General features: G+C 42.5%; 2 protein-coding genes across 4 annotated transcripts in view; one reads left to right on the top strand and one right to left on the bottom strand.

Annotated features, from left to right (window-relative positions):
* ddb1 (damage-specific DNA binding protein 1) overlaps positions 1–1,343 on the bottom strand; it is a 52,011-nt gene extending 50,668 nt beyond the window's left edge. Inside the window, exon 1 of the mRNA XM_026162014.1 lies at positions 1,131–1,343. Within this exon, the coding sequence (XP_026017799.1) occupies positions 1,131–1,191 (61 nt within the window). The 5' untranslated portion in view covers positions 1,192–1,343. The remainder of the gene's footprint in view (positions 1–1,130) is intronic.
* Positions 18–18,287, top strand: part of LOC113018703 (cilia- and flagella-associated protein 70) — a 33,121-nt gene continuing 14,851 nt past the window's right edge. For 2 of the 3 annotated variants that reach the window (XR_003271846.1, XM_026162035.1), the window contains exons 1-11: positions 2,331–2,463; positions 4,133–4,319; positions 4,577–4,672; positions 5,257–5,339; positions 6,723–6,797; positions 7,708–7,899; positions 8,032–8,214; positions 15,145–15,239; positions 17,069–17,141; positions 17,290–17,427; positions 17,753–17,896. Coding sequence is in view for 2 of the 3 variants with exons in the window: in XM_026162035.1 (XP_026017820.1) it covers positions 2,392–2,463; positions 4,133–4,319; positions 4,577–4,672; positions 5,257–5,339; positions 6,723–6,797; positions 7,708–7,899; positions 8,032–8,214; positions 15,145–15,239; positions 17,069–17,141; positions 17,290–17,427; positions 17,753–17,896 (1,338 nt within the window). In the remaining variant the exon portion in view is untranslated. Of the gene's footprint in view, positions 732–2,285; positions 2,464–4,132; positions 4,320–4,576; positions 4,673–5,256; positions 5,340–6,722; positions 6,798–7,707; positions 7,900–8,031; positions 8,215–15,144; positions 15,240–17,068; positions 17,142–17,289; positions 17,428–17,752; positions 17,897–18,287 lie in introns of those variants that run through there. The other variant, XM_026162026.1, reaches the window with a different exon arrangement.

Below are 18,287 nucleotides of genomic sequence, written 5' to 3'. Positions count from 1 at the left end.
AAAACAATGGTTACATTATGTTCAATACACTGGTTTTAATGTGAGAGTAGTGGGCACACAGAGAAATTAAAAATGTCCACAAATATCACTAAATTGGGGCATAAATATTCTGGTGCTTCTCAAATACATTTACATATCAGCTTAACTGCTGATTTTTAATGTCTTCTTTAGTCTTTAGCAGCTTAAAAACAACTTACAAGGAAATTATCCAACTTCCTTAAGTGTTCTAATTTATCACAATAAGGAAAATCGCAAACGGTTACTTGTGTTCAAAATGGTCTAAAATAATATATCTTGGCCAAACTGGTTCATTCCATTATCTACTCCAACAAATGTAACTGTGTCAGAGTCAGTGCTACAATCAACGACCTACCATGAAAAGTAGTAATTTCGCAAGTTCTTTAAACATCTTTACACTCTGATTGCACTTGGCAGTATCAATTATCAGATTGCTTAACAATAAAAGTAACTTGTAAGTAGATTTCACGTCTAGACTATTACACGTGAGCATTCATCTCAATTCGTCACCCCATATCATCTCGAGGTCTCTACTATCGCCATGAAAAATAAAAAGAGAGTGAACATGAAGAGATGATGCATCCTACGCAGCCATTTCATGGGTGCATGTCAAACTGTAACTTTAATGTGACAGAATTCCTATTGGTCTAGCCTGAAATACAAAAAGACAGCAGCATAAGCGTCTCTATGAGCTTTAATGCATCACGGTTTTTGTGAGTCAAATGAACGAAAACGTAATCTAGCTTAACTCGTTTTAAGTGGGGCACTAAGTCTGTGTGATATGCTAATGTTTGTGAGCAGAGGAAGCGCATTTTGATCCGCTGCAACTGACGTGCAGGACACAGCTAACGTTACATCAAAAAGAAGAAGCAAGAAAAAAAACGTCTGCCGTGTGTATGTTAAAGCAGACGTGACAAGAGATGTGTGTGTTGAGACACGCATACAAACGAGCAGAACCTATGTGACAAGTAAACCGTTGACATAGCAAAACAAGAGCTAGCGGCTACTACAGGCCCGTTTGGAGCACTTTAGTTGTAGCGCGGGAGCAAAGCTAACATGCAGGTGGCAAATGTTTCCTTACTGCACAACGGCGAAAAACAGCGCGGATTTACCTGTGATGCAGGCGTTAACCGCCGTAGGTTTCTGGGCTGTTACAACGTAATTGTAGGACATTTTTGACAAAAACAAAAGACAAACACCAGAATAGTGTTTAATCTCTCTCAAGTGACAAAATCATTGATAATAAAGCTTCCGGAAGTAGAAAGCTGAGCTCTGTAGAGGTCTGAGATTGAGCGCCGCTAGCGACGCGGAGGACTACCAGCAAGGCAATGATTTTATTTATTTGTCCAACGAAATACGCGGTGCGTTACATTAAACGGGAAACGCATTAGTCAATCGCTAAAAGAAAATATATTCATATGAAATGTACAAATAAATAAATAAAATGAAAGTACAACTCTGACCACTTAGGTGATCAGTAATTTAGCTTATATAAAGAGCTGTAACGCTGCAACAAAATGGTGTTGATATTTTTTTTAATGTTGCAAAAACTACATAAAACGGTCTCTTTTGATACATCCTGCTCGAGATATTAAATTTTTGCAGTTTTATGGGAAGAACACAGAAAAAGCAAATTAAACTCCCAATGCCAATATAAAATGTGTTCTCGCCCTCAGAAAATGGCTAAGAGTCCTTGAATGCACTCAAGGTATTTCACACACAACAGCTTAAAAACGAGTGCGCCACCAGGATGTTTCCCCTGTAGTGAGCAGTGACCCCTGCTGTCTCACTAGTACTATTACAGAACAAAATGTTTCCTAAATGTTTTCCTGAATAAAAGCGAGTACAAAATCGATTCTCTCACATGTGTAATGCACCGAGGGTGAAAAGCAGTATTTGCCTGTAATACGAAAGATATTTCTTTAATATTTGTTTTTGAATATATCTTTGCAGAAGAATAAGATATCTGCGTTGAATGACGCTGCATTCATGTAATGACATGCATAATAGGCTATTCATGTACTATAATATTATAATATTAGCTGAACCTCTCACAAAAAAGCACTTTGAAGACAGGTACAGTGAAACAGGGCACTACTTTTATGAGTTGATTGAGTACATGTATCCATGTATCATGCTGTGCTTTGTTGTGTGTTGTGGTATATATGAGCACATTAGGACAGATTCCTATCAACCGCGTCGCTGAACTGGTAACAGTAAACTTGAATCTGAAGTTAATTTTGCCCTTCTTGTTGTATATTGTTCAGCATTTTCGAGTTCACGTTGAACCCACCATATCAGAGCCGCCGCCTGTGAGCGACGAGAGGTATCGTTGCCATGGAAACGCGTCCCCGTGCGACAAACTGACCTTTAATGGAGGCTCCAGGAAACACGAAAAGACACAGCATGAGTATAAAAATACATATAAACCGTGGAAATGACCTGGTAAGTCAACTTGCCGTTACTTAGAAATGATCCCCATAAACCTGTGAAATTTGCTAACACTGCGGCATAACAGTCTAACGGAAGTCTAGGTACGTGTTGTGTATGAAGTTTTTTTTACCTTAAAATTCACGAAGCAACAAATTACCTTGATAACCCAACATTACCGTCCAGCAGTTCCGAAAGAAACTTTGAGGTGTTCACTTCTAAGCTGTTATTGTTTGACAGTAAAAGATTATAGCTCACCTTAAGAGAGCTGTAATATTCCTTTATTCATAGAACCTGGAGTGCAGTATAGGAATATAGCATGATATATATGTAGCTATAATTTTGTTGCAGTAGATTTCATCATCCTTATGTTCGTGCGATTCAGTACAGTACATATATATGTAGGGATGAAATATATAGAGAATGTAATTTATAGAGAAGAGGAAGTCATCTATAATGGACAACAGTAGAAACCCTCTCCACGTTCTGATGGCTGGCAGGTACCCTCTGTCCTCTCACCCCCCACCCATTTATTAGTTATCAGTCCATTAAAACAGTGAGCAAGTAATCTAGTACTTGGAATGTTGGTAGTTCAATTCCTGGATGTTCCAGTCTGCATGCCAAAGTGTTCTTGGGAAAGGCATTGAAGCCAAAGTCCATCATCCATCAGTGTGTGCGTGTTAGTTTGAGGAAAAAGTATTTTTAAAAAGCGCTTGTATGAATGAGGCACATGGCAAGTAGAGTAGAAATGTGCTATGTAAGAACCAGTCCATTTGCAATCTTTTATTGTATTGTATTGTGTATCCCTCTTTTGAACTTTATTTATTTATGACTGGAGGAATGTTTGCTTTTTAAATGGAGCTGCTGGATATCTATATCTGGATATCTGTTTATTTGTTTTAAGACTTCTCAATAAGCTTTTTAGAGCTTCCCAATGAACTTGTTATCTTTAATTGGTTCGGTTTTTTATCATTACATGAAATTAGAATTGTGTTTGTTAAAAAAAGAAAATTGCAAATATTTTAGGTGGCTATTCTTTTTCTTTCTCCTTGTATTGTTACATAACTTTTACCACCACTTACCACCAAATATATAAAAAAAATACTCAAGTAAATGGGCAAATATCAAAGTAAAATTTAACACAAGTAGCACTTGGTTCAAGATTATTTCGTTCAAGATTGTATGCAGTTATGTAAAGCACTGAAGTTAAAATTCTATTTTAATAATGTCATAGTAAAATGTCAGTCAGTTTTCATTCTCATCATTGACCATCCATCATTGATCTAATTAGAAAACTCAAAGTTAGCTTATGTGTATTTGGGCAGGTCAGCTCGCTCTATATTTTCAGTCCCATATCTCATAAACAGTTGTTTTCTTATCAGCAAAACTGCTTTTAGCACACAGTCTTCTTTTCTAGTTTCAATTCACATTGACTTATCCAAAGAGAGACATAAAAGCAAACAACTTCCCGAGTTATAGGTCTTAGAAGGCTTTGGTAGCATGCGGTACTAATAGCTTACATGGAGACTGGTGGAATATACTTTTGATGTTATGCTAACTACATTTTACTTCTTCAACAAGTATCTAAGTAAATTTAATGTAATTAAAGCTTTATTTTAAAATGTGATATAATCTTAAGTAAATGTTTACAGCTTGCTATGTATTTCTTTACTTTTCTTTTTAGCAATCAAAAAAAGGAGACAGCTTTCAGAGTTTGGTGCGGGTTGAGTTTGATGGAACATTGCTGGGAGAGTCAGATGAGAAGCAGGGTAACCCCATGCAGGACTTTATTGACTATAAATTTACCTGCATCTTCCGCTGGCCAAACGACGCTCAGGCTCTCAGTGACATTGCCCAAAAACCCATTGTATGTAAGTCGAGATTTGAAATATTCTCCTGTCTCTGATAATATGATGAAACTGAAAATGGCACTAACCAGCAGCTGAAACATTTCATTTCATTCTATTTTCTTTCAGTTTGATCAACACTTTTTTTGTTGCTTTTTTTTATTTTATTACATTTTTGTTGTGAATACCTTGTGTAATTGGTGACAGGAATCTCCTTGATAACCAAACATGCTAAAAATGTCCACTGTTGTGTTTAATGTATATGGTTTTGTGGTGGTCAGTGACAGTGATAGAAGTCCTGGCTGAGGAGAAGAATGATGAACCAAGACAAGTGCCTCTGGGCCAGGCTGTTGTTGACCTTCTACCACTGTTACAAGGTACAGCTATAGCTATCCGGTCTTTCCATACCAGATCAGTCAGATCTGACAAAAGTTCCCACCTGGCTTCTTCATAATCAGATGACTTATTTATTGCTCATGAAAAAATGTAAATTCATACTATGACAAGTTTCTGAATTAAAGGCCCTGGAAGGTGGGTTGAAATGTGGTACATTTTTGAGCCCCTAACTTCATAACTGTTGGAGCTAGCCATATGAAACCTTCAAAGCTGCAAAAACAAATTTAAGCTCTATTATAAACTGAAAACAAGTAATTTTATTTTCCCTCACTTAGAGTATAACACTCCAAATGCAAAATCTAGTTTTAATTTGGCAGTTTTTTTTTTCTCTAACTAACCTTTAGCATCAGTGTACCTACAGTATCTACATTTTCTTAATTTCTGATACCGGGCTCATGTTCTAGCAGTGATCCCTTTTCAAAATTGGTTTCTGATATAGTCAGCATATCGTCCCAGCTAACAGCTGCTTTGTATGGAGGTCAGAAAAGCAAAAATTCATTTCAGAGAGCTTTTCTTAGCAGAGCAGAACTTTCATTTGTTAGAGTGATTTTCTCTTTGTCTTCAGGTCAGTGCAGTTTCTCATCCACAGTCTCTGTCAATTCGGTGCCCAACCTCCGGGCCAAATCTGCCCAGGACACCGGCCTCAAGGTCAGTTGAGGACTCTGCAGTCATTCTCTTGGAGACCCAACGATGTTTGTATGAACATGCTTTTCAGCATGTCTCACTTTTCACACATGGTTGCTGTATGCATACAGCCGGCTGTAGCTTTTCAGCTCACAGCCCGACACACACCAACACAACAGCACAGATAGCACAGACTTTAAGGCGGCGAGGCGTGATTCCGGGTGCCGCTCAGGTGCGTCCGCCTCCCCTGCAGCGGCGCTGCAGACCACGCCCCGCCACACACCTTAACCTGGTAAAATACATATTTAGACAGAATTTTGCAAATATCTATTTTTCATTTTTTAGCAGCATAGTGCTTTTTTTCCAATTATTTTTTAAAAGTCAGGTCAAGGCTCCAAAATCCCAAAGGTGATATAAGGGTGGCGGCTCACAGCATCTTTTGTTTGCTGGATCATTTTAGTTCAGCTGGGTGTCTTTCCTTTTGTTATATTTCTTTAAGATTTAAAAATGTGTTAATTACATAAATAAAATGTAACTTTCTCTGTAGCACTTCATGGATTTCATAAGCAACACACCTTAGTTGTTCACACAAAGCATAAAGGTAAAAAACAATATATACAGTGTTATCTTCATTTTAGATGTCAAAAAGTATTTGCGGCTCCCAGCGTTTTTGTTTGCATGGAAACCGGCTCCAAATGGCTCTTTGGGTGTTAAAGGTTGCTGACCCCTGGACTACACTCTCTGCTATTTTTACATAGCAAAGTAACCCAAATAAATTACAAGTGTTTTTGTGTATTTTTAATATTGACAAAGATTGAACATCTTTAAATGAACTTAAAAACAGCACTGATCAGACATGCTTGCATATAGTTCTGACTGAAAAAGTGAATTAACAATTAAACAATTATTTCTTATTATATTATTAAGTCTAGATTACCAACACAGACTCTACAATTATTTAGCATCTATTGCCTTTTTTCGATGGTTACAGCTAAAGTACAATTTTAAACCAAAACAAATGCCACAATTTGAGACTATTTATTGTCTGGTCAAAAATAAGGCTCCCAGGCTCAAGCGGTATCTGGTAAAAAAAAAAAAAAAAAAGTTTAGTATTTAGTATTTTTAACCCACTGACAGGTTGGGTTGAGTATATAAAAAGAGATTCCAAATATTAGTTTTGCAGACATTTTAAAATAATGCATTCAACACATTTGGCAAAGCCTAAGAAGCACACAGTGTGTTTTGTTAAATCAATACTAATTCCAGACATGTAGACACTTTAGTTATATATGAAATGTGTAAAATAACAACTAGAAACAATAGAAAGATAATGGACAGTTGAAAAATAGAATTCACAATTTAAGTTTTTTTTACATTGTTTTAAGAGTGTATCCATATTGCCCACAGTTCCCCAACAAAGATAGGAGTGCAACCAGAATGAAGCAAGGATCCAGCCAAGCAGTTTTTAAATGGAAAATGAAGGTAATCCCATTACTCTACAGGGACAGTTATAGTAAGCATAAATAAAATATCCCTCAGATGAGCCTTCAGGGGTTCAGGTCTATCTAAAAGTCCCTGCGCCCCCTTAGTTGAATTCTACAGATTTATGACTAGAAGTCCAAATTAGTCATAGAGTTTGGTAAAGAAAAAGTAAAATACCAACATCACAGGTAAGTTGCTGCTCAAAATCAGTTTAATAATTCAGCTAACAGTAGCTTCATCCATACAGCAACGAGCATGACATCGGAGGGTATTAACTCTGGTGCCCATGCAAGTTGGACTTTGAGAAATACCTCTCACTTTAAATGTGGTATTGCGGTATTATAAATTAACCAACAGCTTTTCTAATTAACACATTCATGGTGAGAAAGCCAAAGACCGGCACTTCATTTCATTTATCATGTGAAATGCTATGCTAGCAAGGTTCAACTCCTAATACTAAACAACCTTGTTGTTAGATTACAAATAAAATGTGATGTGCATCAAATAAAATACAGATAGAAATACAACAGATAAAAAGTGCAACAGGCCAGAAAAAAACAAACTAAGCTGTATAAACTGTTAGTGAGTCCTCTTATCCTTTTCAGTGGCAATATGTTTTTGTTGGTTTATTTTGTTATTTGTTATTGAGGAACATGTTCGTTTTAAGGTGTTGTTAAACATAAGTATTTTTTTGCTGGGTTATGATAAACGACAAAAAAACAGCCACTTACATGTATTATATGTTAAATATGTGAATTTACATATAATGATAAAATGAGCTTTCATTGCACTCAGGAAATTGTTTAGTGTTGTGTATTATGGTTTGAAAAGCACTTAGGACCTAAGGATTTGTATTCAGTATGGTTAAAGCAGTATATCAATGAAAAATATAAACTGCTCTGCTTTTTAGGTGCCTACCCTCGATGTGAGTGTCAGTGTGTTGGATCCAATACTGTCCGAGGCTGACCTCTCAGCCTCTAATCTACTAAAGGTAACTTTGGAGACAGCCTACTCTGTCCCAGACTCATGGATGCTGCCATCCGGCCCTGCTCCCACTACCTTCACATACACTGCTGCCCTAGAGATCCCTCTTACTGCAGACGTGAGTGTTATACTGTGCTTTTTATGTGGCCTCTTAAGGCATACTGCTCTATTCACACTAGCTTAAAATGTCAATCTTTCCAAGGGTGATGCGTTTTTGACAAATGTAGCTTTACTACTGCTTTGCTCCCAGCAAGACCAAGTGCTAGTGTTCCCTGAAGGGCAGCTGAAGGCAGGGGGGCAGGGAGAAGAAAAGGAACGTCAGAAGAAGAGGCCCCATAGGGACACACTAGCTCCAGAGAACCACTTCCTGCCTGGAGTCTTTTTCAAGCCAGAGGAAATTGATCAGGAGGATGGTGAGCTGACTGCTCGAGAGGTAAATACAAATGCAGCTTGCAGATACTACCAATAATATTAGCTGGAATGTTGCAAAAAAAAAGAAAGAAAGAAAGTTAAAAACACTCTTAAAGTGACCTCGAGATTTGATAATCAGTTTTGTTCATCAGTTTCTTACCTGTTGAAGTTCAGGGTGTGCCTGCTGAGGTGGTGTCAACATTCACTCAGCTTTAACATCGCCCTGGGTTCTCGGCCTGCTTAGCATTACCATTCTGTCTGTACAGATGCTTGCAAAGCAGCATAATGCTAACACAAGTTCCTGGATGCGGTTTGCACTTTACGATTGTGCTCTTGTCCTTTTGTGCAATAAAAATAAATGTAATGTCCATATCCGTACTACAGACCGTGCCATTTATTTCCCTTTTAAAAAGAAGGAAATAAAGTATTAATTTGCACATATGAGACACATGGAATTTTAGATTGGGATTTTATCGTATTTGCTACATCCACTACATCACACTGATGTAGAATTCTGAAAAACAGACAAATTTTCATCCATCAAATGTGATATACGTGTCATTACAGGGTTAGACAGACACAAAAACTAACAAAGATGGGTAATAAGGATCAGATGAACTGGATCAGATTCTAACTATCCCTGTCCCTAACAGGGACACCAACCTTTAGCATATCCATCCATCCATCCATCCATCCATCCATCCATCCATCCATCCATCCATCCATCTTCATCCGCTTTATCCGAGGCCGGGCCGCGGGGGCAGCAGCCTAAGCAAAGAGGCCCAGACCTCCCTCTCCCCAGCCACCTCCTCCAGCTTATCCGGGGGAACACCAAGGCGTTCCCAGGCCAGCCGAGAGATATAATCTCTCCAGCGTGTCCTGGGTCTGCCCCGGGGCCTCCTCCCGGTGGGACATGCCTGGAACACCTCACCCAGGAGGCGCCCAGGGGGCATCCTTGTCAGATGCCCGAACCACCTCAGCTGGCTCCTTTCGATGTGGAGCAGCAGCGGCTCTACTCTGAGCCCCTCCCGGATGACCGAACTTCTCACCCTATCTCTAAGGGAGAGGCCAGCCACCTTTCGGAGGAAGCTCATTTCTGCCGCTTGTATCCGCGATCTCGTTCTTTCGGTCACTACCCACAGCTCGTGGCCATAGGTGAGGGTAGGGACGTAGATCGACCGGTAAATTGAGAGCTTTGCTTTTACACTCAGCTCCCTCTTCACCACGACGGACCGGTGCAGCGTCCACATTACTGCAGCTGCAGCCCCAATCCGTCTGTCGATCTCCGGCTCCCTTCTCCCATCACTCGCGAACAAGACCCCAAGATACTTGAACTCCTCCACTTGGGGCAGGAACTCATCCCCGACCCGGAGTGGGCACTCCACCCTTTTCCGGCTGAGAACCATGGCCTCAGATTTGGAGGTGCTGATCCTCATTCCCGCTGCTTCACACTCGGCTGCGAACCGTTCCAGTGCGAGCTGGAGGCCCTCACCCGATGAAGCCAACAGAACCACATCATCCGCAAAAATCAGAGATGAGATTCTGAGGCCACCAAAGCGAAAGCCCTTCGCCACTTGGCTGTGCCTAGAAATCCTGTCCATAAAAATTATGAACAGAACCGGAGACAAAGGGCAGCCCTGGCGGAGCCCATCACCCACCGGGAACGAGTCCGACTTATTGCCGACAATGCGAACCAAGCTCTTACAACGGTTGTATAGGGGTCAAATGGCCCGTAGCAATGGGCCAGACACCCCACACTCCCGCAACACCTCCCACAGGACACCCCGAGGGACACAGTCGAATGCCTTCTCCAAGTCCACAAAACACATGTAGACTGGTTGGGCAAACTCCCATGCACCTTCAAGTATCCTCGAGAGGATAAAGAGCTGGTCCAGTGTTCCGCGACCAAGACAAAAACCGCATTGCTCCTCCTGTATCCGAGGTTCGACTAGCGGACGAACTCTCCTTTCCAGCACCCTGGCATAGACTTTCCCAGGGAGGCTGAGGAGTGTGATCCCCCTGTAGTTGGAACACACCCTCCGGTCCACCACCCCGGTCTTCCAGTCCACAGGTACTGCCCCTGATGCCGTCGGGGGGTTCCCCGGAGGCATCTTCCTTGGGGGGCTCAACCCGGGGTAACGGTCATGTCCGGTTAGGGGCTCTGTTGGCTCTGAGGTGACTGTTTCCTCGTGGCTGTGTGCAGCGGGGCTAGGGGAGGGTCTGTGCTGACGGACGTGGGTTACTGACCTGGTAGCCTGGCTGCCCCTGGGTGGGTCCAGGATGGGCGTGAGGTTCTGGGGGCGCTCCGTCTCTGGGCTGGGACCCGGGCCTTGGGGGCTTGGGTCCTGGTTGGTGTGTTGCCGGGGTTGTGGGCGGGTGGGTGCATGGGGGCCCAGCCCTGGAGCAGGGTGCCGCCGGTGCATCGAGCCACCCGGGGGGCTCTTCAACTGGTGGGGGAGATTGTAGCAGAGGTGGGACCAAGTCATTGTTTTGCAACTCTCAAGTAAGTCTCAAGTCTTTATCCTCAAGTCTCAAGTCAAGTCTCAAGTAATGTCAGGCAAGTCAGAGTCGAGTCTCAAGTCACTGGTGTAAAAGTCCGAGTCAAGTCACAAGTCTGAAACTTTGAATTTCAAGTCCTTTCGAGTCTTTAAAAAAAAAAAAAAAAAAAAAACGAAAAAATAATGTTGCAGTTATGCTAAATGTAAATATTAGACCATGTAATTTTTAAATCTGTGTTTTTCTCAACACATGACAAAATAGTGAACTTAGAAAATATACACAAATTGTGAAATTGCACCTCTTTAAAATGCAGCTCAATTAAACCTAGCTCCAAGAATAATTTTCACCAACAGTTCTGAGATAAGCTGCATGTTATTCTTGGATGCGGTTGTAGGACCAGCTTTAAAATCGCATGACAAAAATATCATACACATTAAAAAAAACTGCATCACCAACGTAGCCTGGACAACATTTGCTAGTTAGATGAAGTCAGCTATCTCATCTTAGCATATTTATATGCATATTTATAATCATACGGCTCTTGGAGTGAGTGCATACACTCATGAAGTTTAGTAACTTCAGGTCACTGCAACAAGCCCAGGTACAGTTTACCGACGGATGGGTGCAGGACCTTGAAATGCACCGTGTAGAACGAAAGACCATCGTACCTATCATAAGTTTACCAGTCTCACAAATCGTCGTCATAAATACACATTCCTTAACCGTTTATTAATAGGACCTTTGAGCTCAACGGTAATTAATTAGCAGTGGAAATAATTTCTGGTAGCATCACAGAAATGTAGCAGTGACAATAAGACTGTATGCTGTAATCGTACTGGGCAATTAGTGATACAAACCTGTTTTATCCTGTGAATAAAAGTATGTTTTTGTCAATGTACCATAATAACAGAAGCGAAACGCAATATTGTGTCAGGATAATTCACTATTTATGCACAATAAATAAAGGAGCATAGCGCGACAATTTCTGTTCAGCGCCAGACTTGCTTGTAACCTATATCACTAATTATGTTATGAAAATGACGTATTAACTACAACAGCAGACTGACCTTCGTGTAAATGCTTGGAGCAGACTAACCTGTGAGCTGGAGTGTTCTGGGACGTTATATTTGATCTTTGAACGGCTGCAATCCAGGCCACCCGTCGGCTCTTTGTTACTTCGGAAACATGGCTCGAACAATTTCTCTTCAACGACGTAATCCGATAACAACCGATCTCTTTACCCGTCGGCTTCCCGTGGCTGTCATGCGACCGGCTATTGTAGTTAATAATACAACAGCTTCTTGACATTTTTGTGTTTCTTTTTATCGCTGTGTGACTGATTTTAATTGAAAGCCTGCGTGCGCTAGTATCGCTTGCCACGAGTTCCCAGAATCCTTTGCGGTTCTACCCGTGAATGACGTCACATTTTCAATCTCTATATAATATGCATGTTAAATTTTATATTTTGGGTAAAATATCAAGTCTTTTCAAGTAAACCGGTTCAAGTCCAATTCAAGTCCCAAGTCATTGGTGTAAAAGTCCAAGTCAAGTCACAAGTCTTAGAACATTTTTTCAAGTCAAGTCTAAAGTCATAAAATTAATGACTCGAGTCTGACTCGAGTCCAAGTCATGTGACTCGAGTCCACACCTCTGGATTGTAGCATCTTGCAGGAGCTTTCCTCTCCTCAGGAGCTCCCTCTGCAGGAGGGGGAGATACAGGAGAGGTGGAGGAAGATCTCAGCCTGGGTGTTTATTGTCTTATGTAGTCTGGAAGATGAGTGGATGGTGGGGTGGGTGCAGTTTTCTCTGTGGTGGGGTTGGGTGGACTGTCCCGGGCTCTGTGGGGCCGGGAGGCGCTGCTGCACTGGGCCCCGGTCTGGATGGGCCTGGGCCCCCTTTCCCTGGCGGGTCGCGGAGTATGGGGGTGCCTACTGGGGTCAGCGGGGGAGCTGGCCCCAGGGAGGGGTCACTTGCCCCTCCCTTCCTTCCCTCCCCATCTCCAGCTGCCTCCCTCTTCCCGCTCCACCACAACCACCCACACATGCAGGACCTTGGAGTAGGGGTATGTCACCAGGGTGCAGAGGAGGCTACCCCCCCTCTGTCCCCTTCTGGCTACCTCTGCCTCAATTTTATCCCACAACTTAGACATTCACATTACTCACACTCTCATTACACATTTATATAGGATCTTGGGGGTGGGCACGATACACGGAGTCCAAAGTACCATCAGGGTGTACACCCCACCCCTGGCGTCGTTGCCCACCTCTCAATTTTAAATACACGTAGACATTGAGGGCTAGCAGGAGGGACCATGCGCTTACCTGCTGCTCTCTGGCAGGTAGCTCCATGCCCTCCTGGGTTTTAAATGCACCTTAGAACACACATGCATCAACATTACAATGAGCGGGTGGAGGGAGGTTTGGAGTCTTCTCTCACCCCCATTCTCTGCGACCTGCTGGAGCGGGGGGGCTAGGAGGAGGAGTTGGCCGTCCGACTGCGGTCTGGAGTGTGGGGCCTTCCTGCTGCTGCGGAGTCGGGGCGGTCTGCCTCCCCCCACCGCAGGGAAAAGGGTAACACCACCTGGGTCTGGGTGCAGTTCCCCCCTCCAGGGGCAAGGGTACCTAGACCCGGTTTGTAGAGTACGCTTGGGGAGTGTGATCGTGTGTACAGCGTCTCTTTATGTCTGTCTCCACGTTGGTTGAGTGTGGAGTAAGTGCATATGAGAGCATGAGGGTGGGAATGGATGTTTGTATCTGTGTGTGCCTGTACGTCTGTGTCTATATGTCAGGTTGGGTATCAGACGCCACCTCTCTGGGGACATCTCAGGCCCTCCAAAGTTTGGAGGCCTATCTCCCCCTACCACCACTTCCCCTGCCAGTGGCGGACTCCCTCAGACATCGGTGCGTTGGTGGTTCTTTGTGTCCGGGGATGGGCGTCCAGGTACACACCGGCTCACTCCTTGGCGGCCGCTTATCGGGGCCTGGAGCCTGGGGCTCGCTCGGGCCACTTCGGAGGTGGGGTGCCCCCGGCCTCTCGGCCTGGGGCTCGGTCACTCAGGCACGGCTGGCTGCCGGCGGAGCTCACGGGCGCGTCACTGCAACTCCCCCTGGCTTCTGCTCTGCGGCTGCTGAGTGAGCCCTCATCTGGGACTCTCCTCAGCTCTTTCTGGGACAGTGGCGCAGCTGCCCCTCTGTTGGTCTTCCTTGGTCTCTTGTGTTCTGGGGGCCTCTGGATGTCTGGAGTTTTGATCTCCTCCACACCTGCTTCACGCCCTGGAGGACGGGGCTGTGGCTCCCCACACCCTCTAGCAGATTATTACATGAAGGAACCTTTAAAAAAAACCAAAAAAAACAAGCGCGTCCATGCTCACAGGTGTACACACGGGTGCTCACACACACAAACTACACCCTTTTTGGCTCCTACCTCAAAGCACACTGTGTTCTGTTGATCTTATGTGCTGCACAATAATGTTTAACATTTAGTATTTACTGTCATATTCCCATATATCATTGTGATGTTGTTTATTCTATTACTCTTGTTCTCTTCTGCTTGCTTTCTTTTTTCTTTCTCAGCAGGTGATCCAGGTGATTGATATATGCATTTTTTTTTCTCTGCCCGTTCTGTTGGTTTATGTTTTTTGCCCTTCTCCCCCATCCCTCTTCTCAGCTGTTTCTCTTTCCCTCTTTCTTTCTCCCCTTCTTTCCCCCAGTCAAGTCTGTCCTGTATTCAGTAAGTGAAAATAAAATAAACAATAAAAGGTGAATCAAATGGACCATTACGGCAAGGCTGGGATGGTCAGTTTGGTAAAGTAAATCCGTTGGGCATCTTTGTTTGCCTTTAGACAACAATTCTGATGGCAAAAGAGCCAAACGGGACAGGCAAAAAAAAAAAAAAAAAAAGGGAGGCTGAGGAGTGTGATCCCCCTGTAGTTGGAACACACCCTCCGGACCCCCTTCTTAAACATGGGGACCACCACCCCGGTCTGCCAGTCCACAGGTACTGCCCCTGATCTCCACGCAACATTGCAGAGGCGTGTCAACCAGGACAGCCCTACAACGTCCAGAGCCTTCAGGAACTCGGGGCGGACCTCATCAACACCAGGGGCTCTGCCACCAAGGAGTTGTTTAACTGCCTCAGTGACCTCGCGGGTCATTCCCCTCATCCCCAGACTCTGCTTCCTTATTCATATCCTTATTCACTATATCCATGAACCTCCTCTGAGGTCTTACTCTTTTCCTCCTGCTTGACAGCTCCCTCTTTATATATTTGTCCACTCAACAAATCAAGAACTGAGGAAAATAATAAAACCCAAGAATCAATGTCGATAAACTCAAAGGAAGACAAAAACTCAGAAATCTCAGAAAACCACAGATAATCCAAAAACCACAATTCCATTGAAGATAACAGCATGTGAAAGCTTATTTACAGGCTTGTGGTGTAAATGTTCCCACAGGACCGGGCATTTCGTGATGAGGCAGAGACCACGAAGAACAGAGTGAGCTGGGACACAGAGATGTACTGCTTTCTGGACGCAGGGGGAACTACAAGGTTGGAGGCTGAGCATGCAAATCACTCCTTTATTTCTCTGTGTACCGGACCACCATGCTACCTGCTGGCTACAATTTTACGAATTTAATCTAGAAAGGGAAAGTCAGTCACCAGTTTCTTTGTTACAGAACACATGTTATAGCAGAGTCTAAGAGCAGGATTTCCTTATTCAGAACATTTCAGGCATGCAAGGAAATCAGAAAGTAATGAAAAAGGAATTTGATCTTATCACTGATTTTAGGCACACAGTGAGCATGTGATCTGTGCAAGTATACAGTAAGTAAATAGGCTTAATGCTTAGAGTAAAGGTCAAATGTATGAAAGAAAAAACAACTAGTGCAGTGGTTTTCACAAAGGCCCACATGAGAAATTGGGACTGTTGTGAAGGGCTGCACCAATAAGCTGAACTCAGTTATTATGCTCAATATTAACTGTATCACTATAAAACGCTACTGGTAAGAGTAGATGTTACAGCTAGACAACGAAAATGTGAAATATCCATAGTAAAAATTTAATTTTTTTTTATCACAGTTTAGTCAACATTCTCCAAAATGACACCTTTTTTCCTCGGTGAAAGAAATCTAGTCTGTTTTACCAACCCTTTGTTTGCTTGGCAGTAGCACTGAAGTTGAAACTCTCTCAAACAAATACTTGAATCCACTCCTTGTTTCTCTAAGTATCGCCAAGACAACAATAGTTCTTAACTGGAAATCAAAGAAATAGTTACATATTAACATCCAGACAAACCTTCTCATTGAAGACACACATTTAGAAACCATGACATTCTTGCAAAAAGACAATAGAGCTGTGTTTATCAACATTTTAAACCCATTTTCTGAATTAATCATGTTGATTATTATTATCATTGTTGTTGTTTAATGGTAAATGGCCTGTATTTGTATAGTGCTTTACTAGTCCCTAAGGACCCCAAAGCGCTTTACAAATCCAGTCATCCACCCATTCAAATCAAATCAAATCAAATCAAATCAAATCACTTTTATTGTCACATCAATATTCACAATGATATATGGGAGTACTCATTCACACACACTGGTGATGGCAAGCTACATTGTAGCCACAGCCACCCTGGGGTACACTGACAGAGGTGAGGCTGTCGGACACTGGTGCCACCGGGCCCTCTGACCACCACCAGTAGGCAACGGGTGAAGTGTCTTGCCCAAGGACACAACGACCGAGACTGTTCAAGTCGGGGCTCGAACCGGCAACCTTCCGATTACAAGGCAAACTCCCAACTCTTGAGCCACGATCGCCCCAGTTGTTGTTGTTGTTTATTTTGCCAGAACAATTTAATATGTGACCTTGGGACTGGTGGGATCTGGAGTTGCTCACTAGGTGGGTTTGGGCTGTGGTGGTACCTCGGGGTGGTCCTGGACCTCCATCCACTGTGCCCCATCTCTCATGTTGTCGGCCAACTAATGACATTGTCTTTGCAACACATTAGGAAACAAAAATAAAACAAAGGAATAAAGAAAGGAAAAAAATAATAATATAAAACAACTGTAATACACATGAAAGGGTAGGTTAAACATGATTAAAGTGGGATTCGCATCTCACAGTGTTTTGTTATTACATCACACAAGATTAGGGTTACCAAAAATATAGCAAGCTTTTAATATAACAAAAAAAGATCAAGGCAGTCATGTCAGTGTAAGCCGATATAGGTTGAATGGGTGCTTCTGAGTTGGGAGGTGGGAATGGGATGTCCCCTGGGCTGCACCCTCCATGCCTTTGGTGAATTGCTCTAGGATGATGGAAAACACAAAGAGAGAATATAAAAATGTGTGTATCAGTACTGATTATAATTTCAGGCTGAAGCAAAGGATAACTAAGAGCAGATTGTGGCCAGTGGAGATCATGAGGTCATTGGCTCCATTATCAAAGGTTAGTATTCCTTTTTATTCTCTCTTCTTTGGTGTTTGGATTTCCAGTATTTAGGATATCATATGCAATAAGCTTAGAAAAAACAACATGTGATTTTAAGTCTAACTGAGATGGAGACCAGACCAGACCTGTGTGTGTTTGTGTGTAGTTAGGTGCTGAGGACTCAGAAATCCCCTACCATGGTTTGGCATTTATAGACTTTGGGCAGCTGCTGTATCCTGGAGTCCAGCGAATCCGAGGAGCATACAGCGTTCAGCCTTTCTCTGAGGAAGATTTGCTGAATAAGGTTCCAGTAACACACACACATCACTCATTTGCTTTAAATTTGGTTTCCTTGTAAAATATAAATAAAAACAGAATGGAGTACTTAGTTAATCTCACAAACCAATATTTTATTCACAGTAAAAATCAGAAAACAAATCAAATATTAAAACTGAGAATGTATATTTATGCGTAAAATATGGGTTTATGAATTTTGGAAATAATTTTACTCTCTTTATAAATACAATTTACACAGTGTTCCAACTCTGGGGTTGCAGTTGATATTGCCTTTATTTAAATAGGGCTGTTAAATTGCTATGTGAATTGTTTAACCTCTCTTGCACTCAAAGGCCAAGCGAAGCATCAGTGTTTTAAAGGAAAAAGCTAAGGAAGCTGCCAGCCAGGCCAAAGATATTGTCAGCTCTAACAAAGCAGGAAAGAACATGAATGGAAGCAACAAGGGACCCACAGATTCCAATGAGCAAGGCAAAAAGGTCAGAAAAGTTTTGATGGTCACAAGTGAATAATTCTTTAGAGTTTTTATAAGTTTTCCAGCATAAGCAAAGTCCAACAGTTCCTTTTCCCCCCTCAAACAATTAAACCTGACTTCAGTTATAAGAATTTAGACCATAACATAAAGTTTTTTTAAAATTATATCAGCAACATGCAAATCACAGTGAAGGAGCTGTGCCATTAACTGCAGCTGGCCTGCAGTGATTTATATGAACCTGAGCCACAAGTCAATGCCGAGGGAACCCTAAGCTCCATGTAAACATCAACATAACTCTGCACAGCATTAGCGAAGAAATCAATAAAATTATCAGTGTTCCCTCGAAGCTGTGTGTGTGCACAATTGCGCACTGCTGGCACGGTCTCTGCGCACAG

The sequence above is a fragment of the Astatotilapia calliptera genome, chromosome 1, assembly GCF_900246225.1.
Source record: "Astatotilapia calliptera chromosome 1, fAstCal1.2, whole genome shotgun sequence".
NCBI lineage: Eukaryota > Metazoa > Chordata > Actinopteri > Cichliformes > Cichlidae > Astatotilapia > Astatotilapia calliptera.
The sequence above is the reverse complement of the archived record's forward strand: the minus strand, read 5'-3'. Positions and strand labels throughout refer to the sequence as shown.